Source organism: Danio rerio, chromosome 12, assembly GCF_049306965.1.
Source record: "Danio rerio strain Tuebingen ecotype United States chromosome 12, GRCz12tu, whole genome shotgun sequence".
NCBI classification, from domain to species: domain Eukaryota; kingdom Metazoa; phylum Chordata; class Actinopteri; order Cypriniformes; family Danionidae; genus Danio; species Danio rerio.
In genome coordinates this window covers 17,827,284-17,845,342 of record NC_133187.1, presented here as the reverse complement: position 1 = coordinate 17,845,342, position 18,059 = coordinate 17,827,284, and the positions used below count along the sequence as shown (strand labels likewise).

At 35.4% G+C, this 18,059-nt stretch overlaps 1 protein-coding gene across 37 annotated transcripts in view; it reads right to left on the bottom strand.

The window, feature by feature from the left end:
* The window catches only part of mpp3b (MAGUK p55 scaffold protein 3b), a 60,089-nt gene that overhangs the window by 22,312 nt on the left and 19,718 nt on the right, over nucleotides 1-18,059 (bottom strand). For 21 of the 37 annotated variants that reach the window (XR_012387907.1, XR_012387896.1, XR_012387904.1 and 18 more), the window contains exons 2-13: nucleotides 15,402-15,528; nucleotides 13,389-13,507; nucleotides 13,224-13,301; nucleotides 12,994-13,074; nucleotides 10,113-10,250; nucleotides 8,391-8,472; nucleotides 6,063-6,148; nucleotides 5,846-5,920; nucleotides 5,564-5,760; nucleotides 2,990-3,054; nucleotides 2,234-2,254; nucleotides 498-539 (exon numbers count right to left, since the gene is read on the bottom strand). Coding sequence is in view for 9 of the 37 variants with exons in the window: in XM_068224743.2 (XP_068080844.1) it covers nucleotides 498-539; nucleotides 2,234-2,254; nucleotides 2,990-3,054; nucleotides 5,564-5,760; nucleotides 5,846-5,920; nucleotides 6,063-6,148; nucleotides 8,391-8,472; nucleotides 10,113-10,250; nucleotides 12,994-13,074; nucleotides 13,224-13,301; nucleotides 13,389-13,507; nucleotides 15,402-15,426 (1,009 nt within the window). In the remaining 28 variants the exon portion in view is untranslated. Of the gene's footprint in view, nucleotides 1-497; nucleotides 540-2,233; nucleotides 2,290-2,989; nucleotides 3,055-5,563; nucleotides 5,761-5,845; nucleotides 5,921-6,062; nucleotides 6,149-8,390; nucleotides 8,473-10,112; nucleotides 10,251-12,993; nucleotides 13,075-13,223; nucleotides 13,302-13,388; nucleotides 13,508-15,401; nucleotides 15,529-18,059 lie in introns of all 37 variants that reach the window. The other 16 variants (XR_012387912.1, XR_012387913.1, XR_012387915.1 and 13 more) reach the window with 3 other exon arrangements.

The following is an 18,059-nucleotide window of genomic DNA, read 5'->3' as shown; positions in this document are numbered from 1 at the left end:
TCTGAAAATAGCAGCACATCACGACAAACACGTCTTGCGCCTTATTGTGCTGAGTGTATGATCGGGTGTATGATCGGGTTTTTGCATCTAAACTCTTCATATTATCCTCTACGTTCAACAAAATGAAGGAACTCATAAAGGTGTAAAACGACTAAAGGGTGAGTAAATAGTACATTTTCATTGTTGAGAGAACTTGACCTTCAAGCAGTAAAGTCCACAAACAGAAAGGGTATCAATGTGAAGTAATCTTCCACTAAGCAAAAGCACCAAACGCCAATGAGACTAAAACTCAAATAGGTAGTTGTTTAAAGCCAGCAGCAGACCAGTGAGCCGTCAAGATATGACCAATGGCTGAAATCTTAGGATGTGCAAAGCGCATGAACTCTGTGCTAAAGTGTACTGATTTACAGTAAAACAGTTCACACCACACAAAAAAGCATCATCCAGAGCCAAAGCCATGAAGAGTGCATTTCAGTGTGTAGGGTGCATGCGCTCACCTACATGCTGTCCACTGACACTGCTCTCACTGTCACAGTCCTCTGGAGGGTGGGTGAGTCAGGAGAATACAAGACATCAAAGGGTACAAGGAGAGGAGAATCAGTGGAGTGAGGGGATATATTCACATTACAAGGACATTTCATAGGTCAGAGTTATCGGGAAGGGCATACCACATAATATTTCAGCAAGCAATGAGCACATCATAATTACTGTAATTATTAATAATTATTTCAGCATCTCTACTGAGTATTAAGATGTTAACAGGTATTCTTGATGTAACTTTTTTTTTCTTTTTTTTTTTTTTGCAAGAACCAGCCATGTTTATAAGTTTGGTGAAAATAGCTGAAATACCAATTTTACATACACTCACCAGCCACTTTAGTAGGTACACCTGTCCAGCTGCTGATTAACGCAAATTTCTAATCAGCCAATTACATGGCAGCAACTTAATGCATTTAAGCATGTAGACATGGTCGAAACGAACTGCTGCAGTTCAAACCGAGCATCGGAATGAGGAAGAAAGGTGATTTAAGTGACTTTGAAGTTGATGCTAGAGGCTGATAGAAAGGCAACAGTAACTCAAATAACCACTCGTAAACCGAGGTATGCAAAAGAGAATCTCTGAACGCACAACACATCGAACCTTGAGGCGAATGGGCTACAGCATCAGAAGACCACACTGGGTGCCACACCAGTCAGCTCAGAGGCTATAATTCACACAGGCTCACCAAAATTAAATTTAACACTTTCTTTTACAACCCGCAAAGTACCGCGTAAGTACAGGTTTGTTCCCTTATACCTACACATACGTTCATTATACTTACACAGTACGTACAGAAAAGTACACTGTAATTTCACTGTACTTACGCGGTACTTTGCGGGTTGTAAAATAAAGTGTTACCAAATTAAACAATGGAAGATTGGAAATTCGCATCATGGATGTGCAGCGAACAAATCTGGAGCAACTGTGTGATGCTATCATGTCAATATGGAGTAACATCTCTGAGGAATATTTCCATTACCTTGTTGAATCTATGCCATTAAGGATAAAGGCAGTTCTGAAAGCAAACTGGATCCAACCTGTACTAGTAAGATGTACCTTATAAAGTGGCAGGTGAGTGTATTACAAATGAATTTGAAAAGTAAAAATATTTATATATATTTGTAGGTTACACTTTATGTACGTTATCCCAATTACGATGAATATACTTAAAAAAGTGCTAAATAATTCTAATTAATATGCACTATAAAAATTATACTTTAATTTCAGTCATGTCATTGATTTGACTACACTCAAATAGGAACAATCTGTTTACTGTACTAAGATATATGATGATACTAATGTCAAGAGCTGCTTTTTTAAAATTTGCATTGCATTTTGCAACAATGCCAATAAATTAACACAAGATTGAGCTGGTAATGAACATGTTGGAGAACAGTTTATAGGTAAATTGAACCGAAACAATACAGTTTTAAAATGACCTAAATTAACACTGAACTGATTTAAGCTCAATAATAACAGTATTGGATTTTTAGAGCTACTTTGTAGCAAAAAAATGTATATTTTATTTTTATTTCTTTCATATTTGATGACATTTGCATTGATCTCATTATTTCACTGATTACTGTGCTGTATCAGCACTACTGCCTAACTAAATGCATGTAATGTAAAAGGGATAATGTCAAATAAAGTGTTACCTTTTGTTCTTTCATATTTAATGACATTTTATCCTACCTTTTTCACAAGTTTGGTCACCTGAGGTAAGCAGAATGAGGAAACAAACACAGTTGCTGAAATATGAATAAGTTTGAAAAACAAATAAGTACTCCATTATTAAGTTAGTATTAGAAATAATAATTATATTATTGTTAATAGTAATTAGTATTTGCTATGTAAAATATACATTTAGCAACTTCATTAAACTAGATATCTACTGTTGAAAAATTCCACAAAAAGACTTCAGTGTATTTTTACAACACTTTCAAGTTGTGAACTGAGTGTTACATGTGATGCAGTAAAGGTGTAATTGTAAGAAATGTATTTTTACTAATTTACTGGTTGAGCTATCATTCTGGGCTACATAATTTGTATCCAATTTACTAGCCAATGATAAAAACTGACTTTAAAAAGACTGTCCTGTATAAATACCAGAATTACCAACAGGAGTACATGTAAGCAGGAGGGACAAAAACTGTCTGATGCAAATTTTTAATGTTTCAAATTAAAGCTTTTGAATTTGTAGCATCTCCAGGTACCCAGGTATTTTTATACCCAGGTCTAAAAAATGATTCATTTAAAACATATGAAAGCTTCTTCCTATCTTCATGGCAAATAACCCAGCTTTGCCTTGGGCATTTAGCAGGAACTCATTAAAATAGGAGAAAGATCTGAAATGATTGAATAATAAATGTGAGTGCACCAGTGTTCTTCTCTCTTTGTCTGTTTCCACATTTTCTATCTTTTACATCTGTTTACTACCCAGGCACTTACATGGTGTTGCTCTAGGTGATTTAGGGCTCTGGTGTGTTCCCATTTTCATCCTATACAACAGCCGTCTGCAGAGACAAGACAAGGAAAATTACAAGAAGAATCAAAGACATTTTTATAGAAGAATCTGAAAAAAAAGAAAAAAAAAAACATTATCAAATCTAGATTCAATTAATTTATCTGGCTTTCTTTTATGTTTTGTTGTGTTCGTTTCACAGCACGTCATAATTTGATTACTGTTTGTCTTCTTTATACAGCACATTGTTTAAAGTTAGGAGTGTTTAATTGTGCTCAATCAATAAATTTAAATATTTACTGTATTCACAATTAATAGATCAGCTCTTGTTTTACCAATTTTAACTACTAACATTCATAACTTTTGTATGTTTAGTCAAAAAATATTGGTCACAGTTTATTTTGATGGTCCGTTTGTTGAATTTAAGTTATATTGCATCTAAATGCCAACTAACTCTCATTAGATTATAAGTAGACTGTTAGGTTGGGGTTGATGTTAGGGTTAGGGTAAGCTGATTTGTACTTGCAAAGTTTTTTTATAGTCAGTTAAATGTCTGTTGAAGGAGCATATTAACAGATATTAAGCAGACAGTCTACTAATACTCAATTGGACCATCAAAATAAAGTATTACCAAAATATTTTATCGACATCTAATCGGTATAAAAATTCGGTAACACTTTACAATAAGGTTCATTATTTAATGCATTTACTAACATGAACTAATCATTAACAACACATGTACAGCATTTATTAATCAAAATTGAACATTTACTGAAGCATTATTAACATTCAAGTCCATGCTTTTTAACATTAGTTAATGCACCATGAGTTAACATGAACTAACAATGCACAACTGTATTTTCATTAACTAACATTTATTAACATGAATATATACTGTGGTAAACATATTGTTTAATGTTTGTTCATGTTAGTAAATGCAATACTTAACATTAACTAATGAACTTTATTGTAAAGTGTGACCAAAAATTCAAATAACACAAAATAATTTTCTTAAGAATTTCACGTCCTTGCTCCTTTGTTCATTATTTCACTTTTAATAACCAATGTTAACCTTTAAAAACAGTTGATTTTTCACTTTTATTTTATCCATCATCATCAAACCTGCTTGTAACAGCATGAAATACACTTTCCGATATAGTCAAATAAATTAAAATTACTGAACAATCTCAGAACCCTGCTGAAAAAAACAGCTTAAACCAGCTAAAGCCGGTTTTAGCTGGTTGACCAGCCTGGCTTTGGAGGGGTTTTGACCATTTCCAGGCTGGTTTCCAGCCATTTACAGCTGGGTGTTAGCTGGTCAGGCTGAAAAATGACCAGCTAAATCCAGCTAAAACCAGCTTGACCAGCCTGGTTTAAGGTAACGAGTGTTTCCAAAAATATGTAGTAGTTTTTTCTGTCGCAGAACATAAAACGCCCAGAATGATGCTCTAAACGAGGTGGTAACAACCCCAACCCCAGAACCCCATAATTTTATTTGTGCAAATTATATTATTTTACACGCACACGCATTAAAAAAGTAGATCCAATATTAGTTTTGGTAAAAACATGTAATTGTTTTCCATATTAAATGATATATATGTAAATGACACATACAGGGCCTGTTTACTTTACAAATATCATTGATTATTATTATTATTATTATTATTATTATTACAAGTTGAATTTTGTTTATTTTTATTTTTTTAAGTCTACTTTTACATATTGACACATGCAAACCACTACAGAAATGTGCTAAACTAAAGGCCCATGACATATACAGTACAGAAACTTAATAAATAACCCACTATAAATTAAAAGTATTAACGTATGCTGTTTTTTGTTTTCACAAGCATTGGATACATACCATAAATTCTGCTTTTAATAATAGGTCACCTATAGCTTTCGTCATGAGGCTGTGTTTAAAATGACATCAATGTTTTCAAAGCGCACTGTGAAGGGAGCACAACTGTAAACCTGAAGATCTCTAAAACTGAACAGTAAAAATATTTTTAAAGCAAGGAGAACTAGGAATAGAACAAAGCCAGGACTTATGTTTCTAACTACAGTTCCAGAGGTGAAGTTGCAAGCATACAAGTTTGTGACACAGTTTGCCAATGTTCGTTGGAACGATAGATTTGGGAAATGCCAAATCAACTCACTATGTTTGTAATGACGGACTTTGCGACCTTAGTTGGCTAACGATGGTTTTCAGAAGCCCACCCCTGGCTAGGCTGGTCAAGCTGTTGTAGCTGGTCATCTTCCAGCCAGACCAGCTAAGACCACGCTGAAAATGGCTGGAAACCAGCCTGGAAATGGCCAAAACCCCTCTAAAACCAGGCTGATCAACCGACTAAAACCAGCCAACCAGCCTAGGCTGGTTTAAGCTGTTTTTTTCAGTAGGGAATAAAAATAAATAAATAAGCAAAAAAAGATACATTTTTACAAAAAAGCTAGCAATACAAACCCGTTTGTAGAGCACCATTGCATATCAAAAACATTTGCTCTATTAGGGGCTAATTTTGGTGGATGAAACATTGACATTATTTTGTTGTGTACTCTACCTCTCTTGGAATTGTCGTGAAGGAATGAGGCCGGCACGCAGGTTGCTATCTCCCACTCTTTTGGCCTGCCACCACGTTGGATCGTCTTGGCTCACAACCTGCAGGACGTCCCCACATAAAAAAGGTAGTCCTGCCTCTTGACAGGGGGTTGCCCTGTCCTCATACGGTGTGTAATCAAACAGTGCCCGTAAATAGACCTTTAAAAAGACATACAATGACACAACATTATCTGCAGAAACTGCCATCTATTCTATGCTTTGACTTTAAAGTGATTACATTCACCTTACTCTCCTTGAACCTGTCCTCTTCCTTAATGGCAGGAATTATCTTCAGAGTGATCGAGCCTTGAGACTGAGACTGCAGTCCAACAATTAATAAACAATCAAGGACACTAAATCCTGTAATTGCCTTTTCAGATAAAGAGTCTTACGGGAATGGCTCTAGAGTCTTACGGGAATGACTAGCGTTTTGTAAAGTAACCGAGAAACAGTGAACTCACCAGAATCTGGCTGATCTCCTCTGGACGTTTGTGTATAATGAGATTTCCATTGACCTCCCTCAGCTCGTCTCCAACATGGACCAGACCTGAAAGAGAAACCAGTCAACAAACATCATGATGTGTTCAAAATTTGTTTCGCATTCCTTTATAACTTCATCCTAATTTTACAATATAAATCTCGGTATAACGGCATCATATCGTATTAATACATACAATATACGGTCACTGGCCACTTTATAAGGTACAACTTACTACCGGGTTGGACCCCTTTTTACCTTCAGCACTGCCCTAATACTTTGTGGCATAGATTACTTGAACTAAGACCAAAACAAAGATTTTGCTCCATTTTGACATGATAGTATCAGGTATTTGCTGCAGATTTGTCGGCTGCATATTCATTATGCAAATCTCCTGTTCCACCACATCCCAAAAGTGCTCTATTAGATTAAGTTCTGGTGACTGTGAAGGCCATTTGAGTATGCTCATTGTCATGTTCAAGAAACCAGTCTAAGATGATTAATGCTTGATGACATGGCACGTTTCCTGCTGGAAGTAGCCATCAGAACATACCAGCTCAAACCAGTCTGGCCATTCTCCTCTGACCCCTGGCATCAACACGGCATTTGTGCCCACAGAACTGCCGCTCACTGGATCATTTCTTTTTTTAGACCATTCTCTGCAAACCCTAAAGATGGTTGTGGGTTAAAAAAAATCCCAGTAGATGAGAGGTTTCTGAAATACATGACTTGAGACTTGTCTTGGACTTAAGTTAAATGACTCGAAATAACTAGTTTTTGTTAAATACACAACCATTTGTTATATAATATGCATTTAAAAACAAAACAAAACCGACAGTTCTAAGTCACACATGCGCAGTATTAACTGGATCTGGACTGGATCGTTTGGTTCAGAAGAACCGCTTTAAATGATTCATTAGATTCAATTAAACGATTCATTTGAACGATTCATTTGCCATTCGTCCATCAGTTAATGCGGTGATGAAAAATGACATGACTTGCTTGAGACTTGAAGGTTATGACTTGAATCTTGCTTGTGGCTTGCACATATGTGAGTTACTCCCACCTCTGGTACCTAATAAATTGGCAGGTGAGTGTAGAATGTCTAGGAATTCCATGTCATAATATTTGTGATTTAAAATTCCTTTGTTAGATACTCCCTTCAAAGACATAACAGAACTTTTGCTAAAATTTGAACGCCCTTTCCTTCTTTGATTTCTTATATTAAACTCTCCAGCTGGATCTACACTGATAACCCCTGCCAACCATTCATAATAGTAATACTGTACATAATAGTCTGTAACCTTTGATTGTCTTGGATTTTAAGATTGAGGTTATTGCATGCATGTGTCTGTCCCTCAATTAGTTATGTATTTAGTTTTTTTTATTTAATTTTATTATATTCCCACACTTAATGTTTTTAATGTATCTAAGTGTGTGCCTACACAGTTTATTTCTGTAGTCTCTATTTTTTTTCTTTTTCATTTCAATCTTGACAGTTGTTTTTTGTTTGTAAAAAATAAAAAATAAAATTTATGAAAACCATCTACTATAATTACCATTCTAAATGTTTTAAACATCATTTCTATTTTCAGGATTAAAAATAGTCATGGATATTTGGACCCCAATTTGCAGTATAGTAATAAACCAATGTAAATTTGCATAGATGACACTTAAATATCTACAAATTTGTCTGAAGTCTAGTGTCCATATTAAGCTTCCTTCAGTTTCTGTGTTTGCAACCTTACGACATTGCTGACTTGCTCTGTTATAGAATAGGATAGCTCTGAACATGAGGTGTACGTCATATTTCAGAAGAATTTCTATGGCAACTATGAAATCTGTTCTGTATATTTCCAGTGTAATCTGTAATCCCAGAGGGAAGTATAATCTCAAGGATTTTAGTCAATAGTTTGGTTATGATCAGAAAAATCCACCGCTCAAAATGCCATTAATATCAACAAAAAATGTTTCTGCTGTAATTACAGTTTCCCCTGGTCCCCTGCCATGTAATTTCCAAAATGTCATTTTTGAAATCATTTTGGATCTTTAACAGAAGTGATTCTCAGGAAATTCATTGCATAACACTTTAAAAAATGGAATTTCATTCCCTTCACTCTACTGAGGATTGAGTCGCCTGTCACGGTTTGTCAGATTCAAGAGTTTTTGACTTGGATGGTCCCTGATTGCGTCAGTGCAGATTATGTTACATCAAATCTGCTGAGAGAGATTTTGCTGTGGTCCAGCTACAGTTTAAAAACACACAGCTGGCACAGCATAAAAAAAATGCAGAAACCAGACTGTCACTCACCACTGCGGTCTGCAGCGCCGCCCCTCATGATCCTAGCAACCACCACCGCCCCAGTTACCTCGTCCCTGCGGATGGTTGCACCCTAAAGGGACACAATAAACTGCAACATCAAATTTGTTGTGGAGAACAGAATAAGCATTTTATAGACAGAACAGGTCAACCATCTTTTTTTTTTTTTTTTTTTTTTTAACAGTTAAATGTACACTGTGGTTGCTAAGAAAGCTCTTGAGAAGAAATTATACTGTCACCACCAATGAAAAAAATAATCTATATGGTATGGATGTTTTAATACACATGACCAGTGTTAGATATGTTGTTTCACAGTCAATACCAAATCTATTTCAAGATTGTCTATCAAATTATTCATCTAGGTGTTTTTTTTCTGCTCTTTTAAGAGAAGGCTATTGTAACAGGATAGCTGCTTGTAATGCATGACTATAGCTGCAGTTAGCCTACATTTCTATATTTTTTTTACATAATGTATTTAATCAACAGCCTATTCTCCAACCTGGGGTGCATTTTTGATATCCATTGTAAACCAACTGAGTTCACAAGTTCAGTTGTTACAAACATAGTTTGTTGATTTGGTGTTTCCCAAAACCTTTGTTCCAAAGAACATTCCCAAATAGGTGAACACAGCCTTGGCTCATGACAAAAGCTATAAGTGACCTATGATTTACAAACTGTAATTTATGTTACATCTCCAAAGTTTGTGGAAACAAAAATACGTTAATAGTTTTAATATATAATATTTAAGAAACTTTTCTGTATGGACTTTTGGGTGTCAAAGTTGTAAAAGTAGATTTTTCAAATAAAAACACATTAACCTACTTAATAATAATAATAATAATAATAATAATAATAATAATAATAATAACAAAAGCTGAATCTAAATATAATTATAGGCAACAAATAAATGGAAGTATGACCCTTTATCTGACATATATATGAGATAAAATATTATGTGTTATTGTAAGTGATTTCATGTTTAAGAATAGAATATGGAATATTCTCAATAATGCTTAAAAAACTATATATACAGTTGAAGTCAGAATTATTAGCCCCCCGGAATTATTAGAAGCTTGTTTATTTTTTCCCCAATTTCTGTTTAATGGAGAGAAGATTTTTTCAACATATTTCTAAACATAATAGTTTTAATAACTCATTTCTAATAATAGATTTATTTTATCTTTGCCATAATGACAGTAAATAATATTATACTAGATATTTTCAAGACACTTCTATGCAGCTTAAAGTGACATTTAAATGCTTTACTAGGTTAATTAGGTTAACTAGGCAGGTTAAGGTAATTAGGCAAGTTATTGAATAATGATGGTTTGCTATCGAAAACAAATATAGCTTAAAATAGCTAAAACGTTTGACCTTAAAAAATGGCTTAAAAAAAAAAAAAAAAAAAACTGCTTTAATTGTAGCCAAAATAAACAAATAAGACTTTCTCCAAAAAAAAAAAAATATTATCAGACATACTGTGAACATTTCCTTGCACTATTAAACATCATTTGCTAAATATTTTAAAAAGAAAAAACAATGCTGTATATAAAATAAATCAATTGATTAAATTGACAAAAATGTTACTTTATCGAGATATATCTTAATCAGTATATGAGATGACTTAAAATGTGATATAAAATTTTTGTCATATTGCCCAGTCCCATTAAATATGTAGTGTATGTATGTATATATTTGAATGGCAAAACTTACAAGAGGCTCCTTGTTCTTCACTAAACGCACAATTTTCACTGATTCCTCTTCCAGTTCATCCTCCAGATCATTCGGCAGAGGAGGGAGCACTGGCTCAAAGTTCTTCTGTGCCACCGTGTCATGTACTGTTAGCACTGCCTGATGAGAAGAAAAATTGCAACAAAAGTTGACAGGATGATCTAGTGCTGTAGAAGATTTAATGTGCCCACAAAGAGAGAGAGAGAGAGAGAGAGAGAGAGAGAGAGAAAGAGAGAGAGAGAGGAGAGGAGGATGCAAGACTATGGAGGATGCAAGCACGTAAGATGAACTGACACAGAATGGAAATGAAAAAGACAGAAAAGAGGAAATTTATGCCGGGGGCGCATGAAGGAAATGAGCGAGTCGAATTAGAAAGTTGTAAAATATCATCTGATTCTGTTTTGTCATTCAGTGCAGACTAGAAAAAACTGAGCTTAGACTTATTACTCTAATCATCTTTTAAATACTGATTTATCAGGAATCTTGATATTAACATATTGATTACTTTCAAGCTGATTATTTCAGGGTTTCATCAAGTCAAATTAAATACTTTTTAAGACCCCTTTAAGACCATTAAGAATAAAATGTTAGACTTACACAGGGCTGAGACTTTTTCTAGCATTATCACATGTAATTGTTTTTTTTTTTCTCTGATTAGGGAATTTCTGTTACTTTTTGTTTACTTTTTATTTACTTACTAACTTATTTTACTTTATTTGATTTTATGGTCACAATTTATTTTGATGGTCCATTTGTTGAATTTAAGTTACATTGCATTTACATGCCAACTAGTTCTCATTAGATTATAAGTAGACTATAAGGATGGGGTTAGGGTTGGGGTTAGTGTGACGTACTTGGGAATATTCTTATGGTCAGTTAAATGTCTGCTGAAGGAGCAGTATCAACAGATATTAAGCAGACAGTCTACTAATACTTAAATGAACCATCAAAATAAAGTGTTACTAATTTTATTGCATTTAATGTTGTTTCCACCTTTATATGATGACTTCCATTTTTATTTCTTACATCAGAAATTGTGTTTTAGGGCCAAATTTAAGATTAGATTTTTTTTCCAGGGACATAGATTTGGCATGGATAAAGGGGATGCACTTTGTTCTTGGTGCGGTTCGCTTTCACATGGCAAAGTTTCTAAACGGACCAAAATAGCTAAAACAAGTCATGTGCGAGTAAACTCCTCACATTGGTCAGTGTTTCAGGGTTTATTTTGCAGAGTCCCGCTCAGCTGTCATGCGTCCTTATTTTAATTTATGACGATGAGCAATAAGACATTATAAGCGAAAGTCTGAATGGTGAATCTGAATTTCTGAATGGTGACGACCACAGACGCTGTCAAGAATATAGAGCAGAGGAAAAACTTTCTCATGCACAGCAGTTGGCTTGTGCATTATAGGCTTCACATTATAGAGAGAAATAACAAATAAAGTACTGCAGTTCAGTCAATTTTCCTAATGGATAAACAGCTCTCGTTAACAGTTCAGCATGCTTTAACTTTCGCATTTTACACAAAACGCACATTTACTGGTAGAAATGACATCCTACCCTACTCATCTTTCTCTCTTCATATAGCTGTATATGCCTATTACATATCCATAATACACTGTGATATAGCCGGGCTCAGATCCTATTGCTTTCTCATTACAATTGATCAGCTTCCAATTTCGTTTCAATCGAGCCGAGAACACCTCATTCAGGCGTTCTTGAACTGATTGCTTTGGCGAGGATTCGAACACAGTTTCTGGATTCACATATGCCAAATGAATCGTGCTAACTGGGCAAACAAGACATAAAAAGTCTGGGTGTGGAAGCACCCTTAAGCAGGTTGCACATGCAGCGCCATGCATTTTAGAATTCTAAACATAGGTTTCTATCAGGGTACACACACCGGCACCACAAGTCAGCGGCTGTCGGCGGTGCCCTGCCATGACTCAGGACACAGTTCCTATTTCTGCCGCGCCTCGGAGTGCCATCTGATTAGTTTCATTTTAAATACCATGCAAATGTGCGCGTCTGGTGTGTGATAGTTTCAACTGTCTTGTGTGTGCCGTGTCGCTGAGCAGCGCATCCGGTGTGTGACGGCCTTTAGATCGGACAAGAAGCACTGCATTGAATTTCATTTCCCTCCACCATCTCTTTAAAATATGAAAATATGTTTATTTTACCCCAGTATTTTCAATAGAATTTCTGTGCAAGCCTGTTGCTACTGATGGCACTAGTGGTTACAACAGTCTTTGTCGTTTTACGCTTGAAAAACTAAATGAATGCTTAAGTCTATTTAATTGAATGTATTGTAATTAGATTATTACATCGATGCTGTAAAAACAACATTGTGAAATTGAAAATAGTTTATCGTTGGCTTTAAAACTCTAGCTGTGCATAGAGCCCATTGGCTGGCCCTATTATGTTTTGATGGGAGAAGCACCAAAACGTGAACATAAGTAGCTACTTTTTAAAGATTCATGTTTTGAAAGTCACATTAACTTATTGGCTTTCATGATTATGAAAAATAATAATCGGGATAAAACTGTTAAATTGCATCATGTGCGTCTTTGTAAAATTTCTTTACATTCATACCTCCTCAAAGCCACATTACAAAATCATGTAAATTGACTTTTGCAGCATGGGATGTGTTTCATTAATCGTTATTCATATTATTAGGCATTTAAAGCTTTTATTCAGGTTTTTAAAAGCACAAAAGAGAATTTGTGTTGTCCTATGCATGTGCTACGTATGTCCCCACCAGTGTCAGGAGCAAATCTACACTCTTTTTTTAATAAAAGTATCCACAATGACATGAAAAAACACAGTAAAAAACAAGTCTAAAGCACAGGTGTGAGTTTTGCACCTTTATGTGTGGAGTGGAAAGAAGTGCTAATAGCTCTCTCTCATCTTCTTCCAGTGATCCGTTTTGTAGCTCCTCTGCGACCTGCCAATTCCAAATCACAAACCCAGAACTGAAATTCTAAAAAGTCACGAGTGAGGGTAGGATGGCTGTAGTAATATAAGATATTTGATAGACTTTTTTATTTATATAATTATAATTTTATTGATTGCATTGCGATGTATGACACTTACGTCTTCAGCCAGGCAGGAAGCGCTGTGGAGCACAGGGGTCGGACTGTAGAGGTGGAACTGCCTTAGTCGCTCATGAATCTGCAGGTCAAAGAAGGACAGTATATATAGACAGTTATTCAACAAAACCCATTTATAATATTAGACATAATCTTCTGCATTACACACTTTCATAAGATAGCTTAGACTCCTCTCACTGAAGACCTCCCTCAGGAAAACCAAATCCTCCTTATGATTTGCTTCTGGATGCAGCTGGGAAGTGAGGAGTGCTAGCATCTCATGTAAACCTGCAAGAAAAGTAATTTTACTTTAACCCATACATTAATGTTTAACCTTTAAACAGATTTGTTATGATTAAAAAGAACTTGTAATGATTGCATGGTTTAAGTTCATACAAAAATGAAAATTAGAGAGTTAGAGTTTAGAGTTTCATTCTTCTTTTGAACACAAACAATGGGGATTTAGAGAATAAACCTTCCATGTAGTGTGTAACTGCTCTAAGTGCAGTGATATATCCACCTAAGGCTTAAATCTGAAAGTGGACAGTGCTTAAAACTATTGATTCATTTATAAAAGAGTTGACTCCTAGCACTTCAAATGAATCGTCTTGACAACGAGTCTTTAGCCATTTCGGCATGACGTGGATACAAAACTTAAGCCCCGCCCACAAGCAACCTGCAGTCCCGCCCACAAGCACAGTACACAGAAAAAGAGGCTAGACACACACTGTAGCAGACGCCGGTTGAATCAACGATGTGCTCAGCTGGATATTACTGGAAATGTGAGGGGAAAGTTAGTGCCATTTTCTCTTCCCAAAGATAAAACTGTGAAGAGTCAGTTGTTGAGGTTTATTTACCTCAGCATTATAGCCCAGCCTTATGCTGTTCGAGTGGGTCTGGAATCTACAAGCTTACAGGGAGAGATGGGGTGGGTGTCATGGATGAAATTGAGGATCGGGGGGTTCGCATATGCCACCCTCGCTATTCTGTTCACACATACACAATGCACTCTGACTACTTCCATATTGTTGATAAGCCGTGCAGGGCATTTCACTCTGTCTGGCGCTGAATGCAGTCGACCAATCGCAACAGGCTGCAATCGGTCCAATCAGCGCAGATTAGCTTCGCACTAAGGAGGGGTTTGGGAACAAATTAATCGCTGAATGATTCATATGGGAACATATAAACTAGAAAAGCAAAGTTCGTAGACACACTTTATGGTGGCTTGAGAAAGCCTTGTTTGAAAGTTTGAAGTAGTTTAAATGTTTAAATAATTAAAGCATTTTTAAAAAAAGTTTGAAGCAGTTGGCATAGATAACTGCATATTTGTTAGCATGTCTCTAGTATGGATTGGCATGTTTCCTGCTAGGCAGTGGATTGGGTGTGCTAGGTGATTGCTAAGGTGTTGCTTGAAGTTGCTAAGGTGTTGCTAGGTGGGTGTTAAGGCGGTGCTAGGTGGTTGCTTTGTTAGGCGGTTGATCAGGCATTGCTAGGGCTGTTTCTTAATATGCGTTCTTGTCTGTACTTGCGTACTTGTGTCCTTGTGAAACGTCATCAACCGTCGCCAAAGTACTGTTCCAATTTTAAAGTTCACATCTTTCCAAGTACAGATGAAATTCCCGGATGTGTACTTGTTGTTAGTATATCCAATGTAAAGTCAATGGCAGATTTTTACAATGGAGGTCTATGGGACAGTAGATAGGGTGCTGTAAGTGGTTGCTAGGGTGTGACTAGTAAGTTGAAAGGTCATCAGTTTGGCAAACTGGTAGTCTGAGTTAAATGAGCCCAACCTTAAGTATGTATGACAGACTGGCGCAAAGGTATGAGTTTACAGTTACTCTGGACTTTTCCCAATTTTCCGGCTCAGTTTTTAATTTTTTAAGTTTTTAATTTTAATAATAATTTTATTAATGATTCCTAATATGAAATTCAATCGTAAGCTTGGCAAGCAGTTTTGGAGAATTTCAGGTTTACCCCTTCAGACAGAATGCCCGAGCAAACTGCCCGAGAGGCATTTCAAAGATGGCCGCCAAGTGAAATTACTTGCCTTAAAGGGACTTTGATACAATTCTGAAATAACCCATAGCACAACATAGGAGTTAGATGAGAAAAAAATGCTTCTTTACAATTATGACGAATTAGTTTTTTATTGTATTGTCATCACAGCTGCAGTGTGGATTACCTGTGGTAGGTGAGAGAACAGGCATGGCTGCTCATGAGATGGATGGAGACACAGACAAAAAATGTTTCCTTCTTCTCGCAGGTCACTCGAAATGTGAGTTCATCTGACAAGGCTGTTATCCACAAAACTTTAAGAGAAAAACAGCAAACACAAATTGGTAAAGAGCATCAACAGGAACTGTTAACTGTTTCTCTCTGTGGACTGTGTGTTAAACAGCTATTTAATAATGCTGTAGCACATTAAATTAATGAGGCGAAACCTGCAAGACACAATTAGGGGGTAATGGTCATTTTAGGTTCATTTAATCAACTCATGTTAAAATGACTTTAATTTCTATAGCTGATTGCATGGTGATATAGAATTAACTATGTTATAAAGGAATGAGATATTATCATGGTCAAATTAAACAAGGCATTTTTTTGTACTGTTCATCATTAAAAATAAAGAAAGTTGTTTTGTTTCTAGTCTAAATATCAAAGAAAAATCTTAAACCAAGAAGCATTTTGTAGTCAAGTAAAACAAAGTAGAGTTTTTCCTTAAACAAGGTTATTTTAGCGCTTTGGTATATTATTTTGCTTGCTTTACAAAATATTCAGTAAAACTTTACTTAAAGGTGTGTTTATTAGACTGTCGTGACACCTTATGACATGTCATAAATATAGAGATTTTGTGCATATGACAACTGTCATATGTCATTCGCTCAATTATGTACTTTTAATTTAATGCAAATTAAATTAATTGTACTTTTTTATTGCAAACATGACATTGTCAGAGATATCTTTGTAAAGACAACTTAACAAACTAATACAATATACACTAACTGGCAAATGTCTTGTCGTCAATTCCAGTTGTAAGAGCAACAAATAATAACTCGACTTCTAGTTTATCATTTGAAAAAGTGGCAGAAGGTAGATTTTTCTGATGAATCATCTGTTGAACTGCATCCCAATCATCACAAACACAGAAGGACCTAATGAATCCGCATGAACGCAAGATTCTCAGAGAAATTAGACAAGTTTGGTGAAGGAAAAATCATGGTTTGGGGTTACATTTAGTATGGGTATATACATATATATTTACTATATGTAAAAGATCTGCAGAGTGGATGACTACATCAACGGCTTGGGGTATCAAGACATTTCTGCTGCCCATTACATTAATAACCACAGGAGAGGAAACGTTTTTTCAGCAGGATAGCGCTCCTTCTCATACTTCAGCCTCCACATCAAAGTTCCTAAAAGCAAAGAAGGTCGACGTGCTCCAGGATTGACCAGCCCATCAAACACAAACATTATTGAGCATGCCTGGGTAAAGATTAAGTTATTTGAGGGTAAGGGTAAGTCAAGGGTTAAGGGTAAGTTATTTAAGTCATTGCATACATGTATGGATGCAGTCCTCCAAGCTCATGGGAGTCGTACACAATATTAATTCTTTTTCCACTGCATCATCACTCTATATTCTATACTGTACATTATTTCTGTCAAGTGACAAGACTTTTGTCTAAGCAAAGTCAGACCTTACTGTCCTAATTAAATAATAAAAAAAACAAGGCATGATCATATTTTACTTTGTAATCTAGAGGTTTTTGCCTTTCATATTAGCCACTTCTGATACCAAATGATCAACTAGAAGTCAAGCTATTATTTGTTGTTCCTAAAAGTTGAATAGGCGACAAGACTTTTATCAGGTAGTGTAAATTATCATCATGATGATGATGAATTGTCATGAGGCCATTTTAGTTGTCATGAATACTTTTTTTCCACTTTTTTTTTCAGTGGAACAAACTGAATATTTCTTTGCAATTTCCCAGCATAAGTGCAATGGTCTGTCAAATAATTGTATGACAGTGTCATTAATATTTAATGACATTTAATAACAAATTAAATTTGCACCACTGTAGTTAAGATCATTAAACATTAATAATGTTGTTATAAATTCAAGACACATTTATAATGGCTTTATGACATTTCATGTTTATGACAGATTTATGACAAGCTGTCTCGCCTTGAAAATGTGAAGTAGTGATGACAGACAATGACAGGTTGAGATGTATTTACTGTATGTCAGGTTATTATAAAAATAAAGACATCTCTAAAAATGTCAGCTTTGCATTTAAAATGACAACTGAATGAATAACACTTAACTGCAGTTGTCATAAGCATGCATGAAATAGATTTTCAATTGATACTAATGAAAATTCATGATGTCTCATGTCATGATTCTTCAAGTAAAGTGTTAACCAAAATGTTTTCACTTGTCTAGAAAATGCTTCTTGAATTAGGAATTTGGAATAGTAACATGGCAAAACTCTAATCAAGAAAATCATTTTTTACAGCAAGACAAAAATAAACTGTGGACACAAAACAAAAAAACAAAAGACAAGAGAAAAGCTCAATGAAAGATATGCCATTAGTCATGCAATTTAATTACACTTAGTCCTCTAAGTATAATCAGAATGCTTCTGCTATCAGTCAATTGGAGGAGAGCATCTCTTCAGAGGGCACATACAGTAGATTCTGGTGGTTTGCAAAGTTCCCAGTAAATGAGTGAAATAAGTAGAAATGTGATCACTTCACTTGAACATGATTCCCGCAGGAAACAATCCCCATGGCAGCAACAATCAATACTTTATCGCTGCTTTCATCCAGAGAGACATCA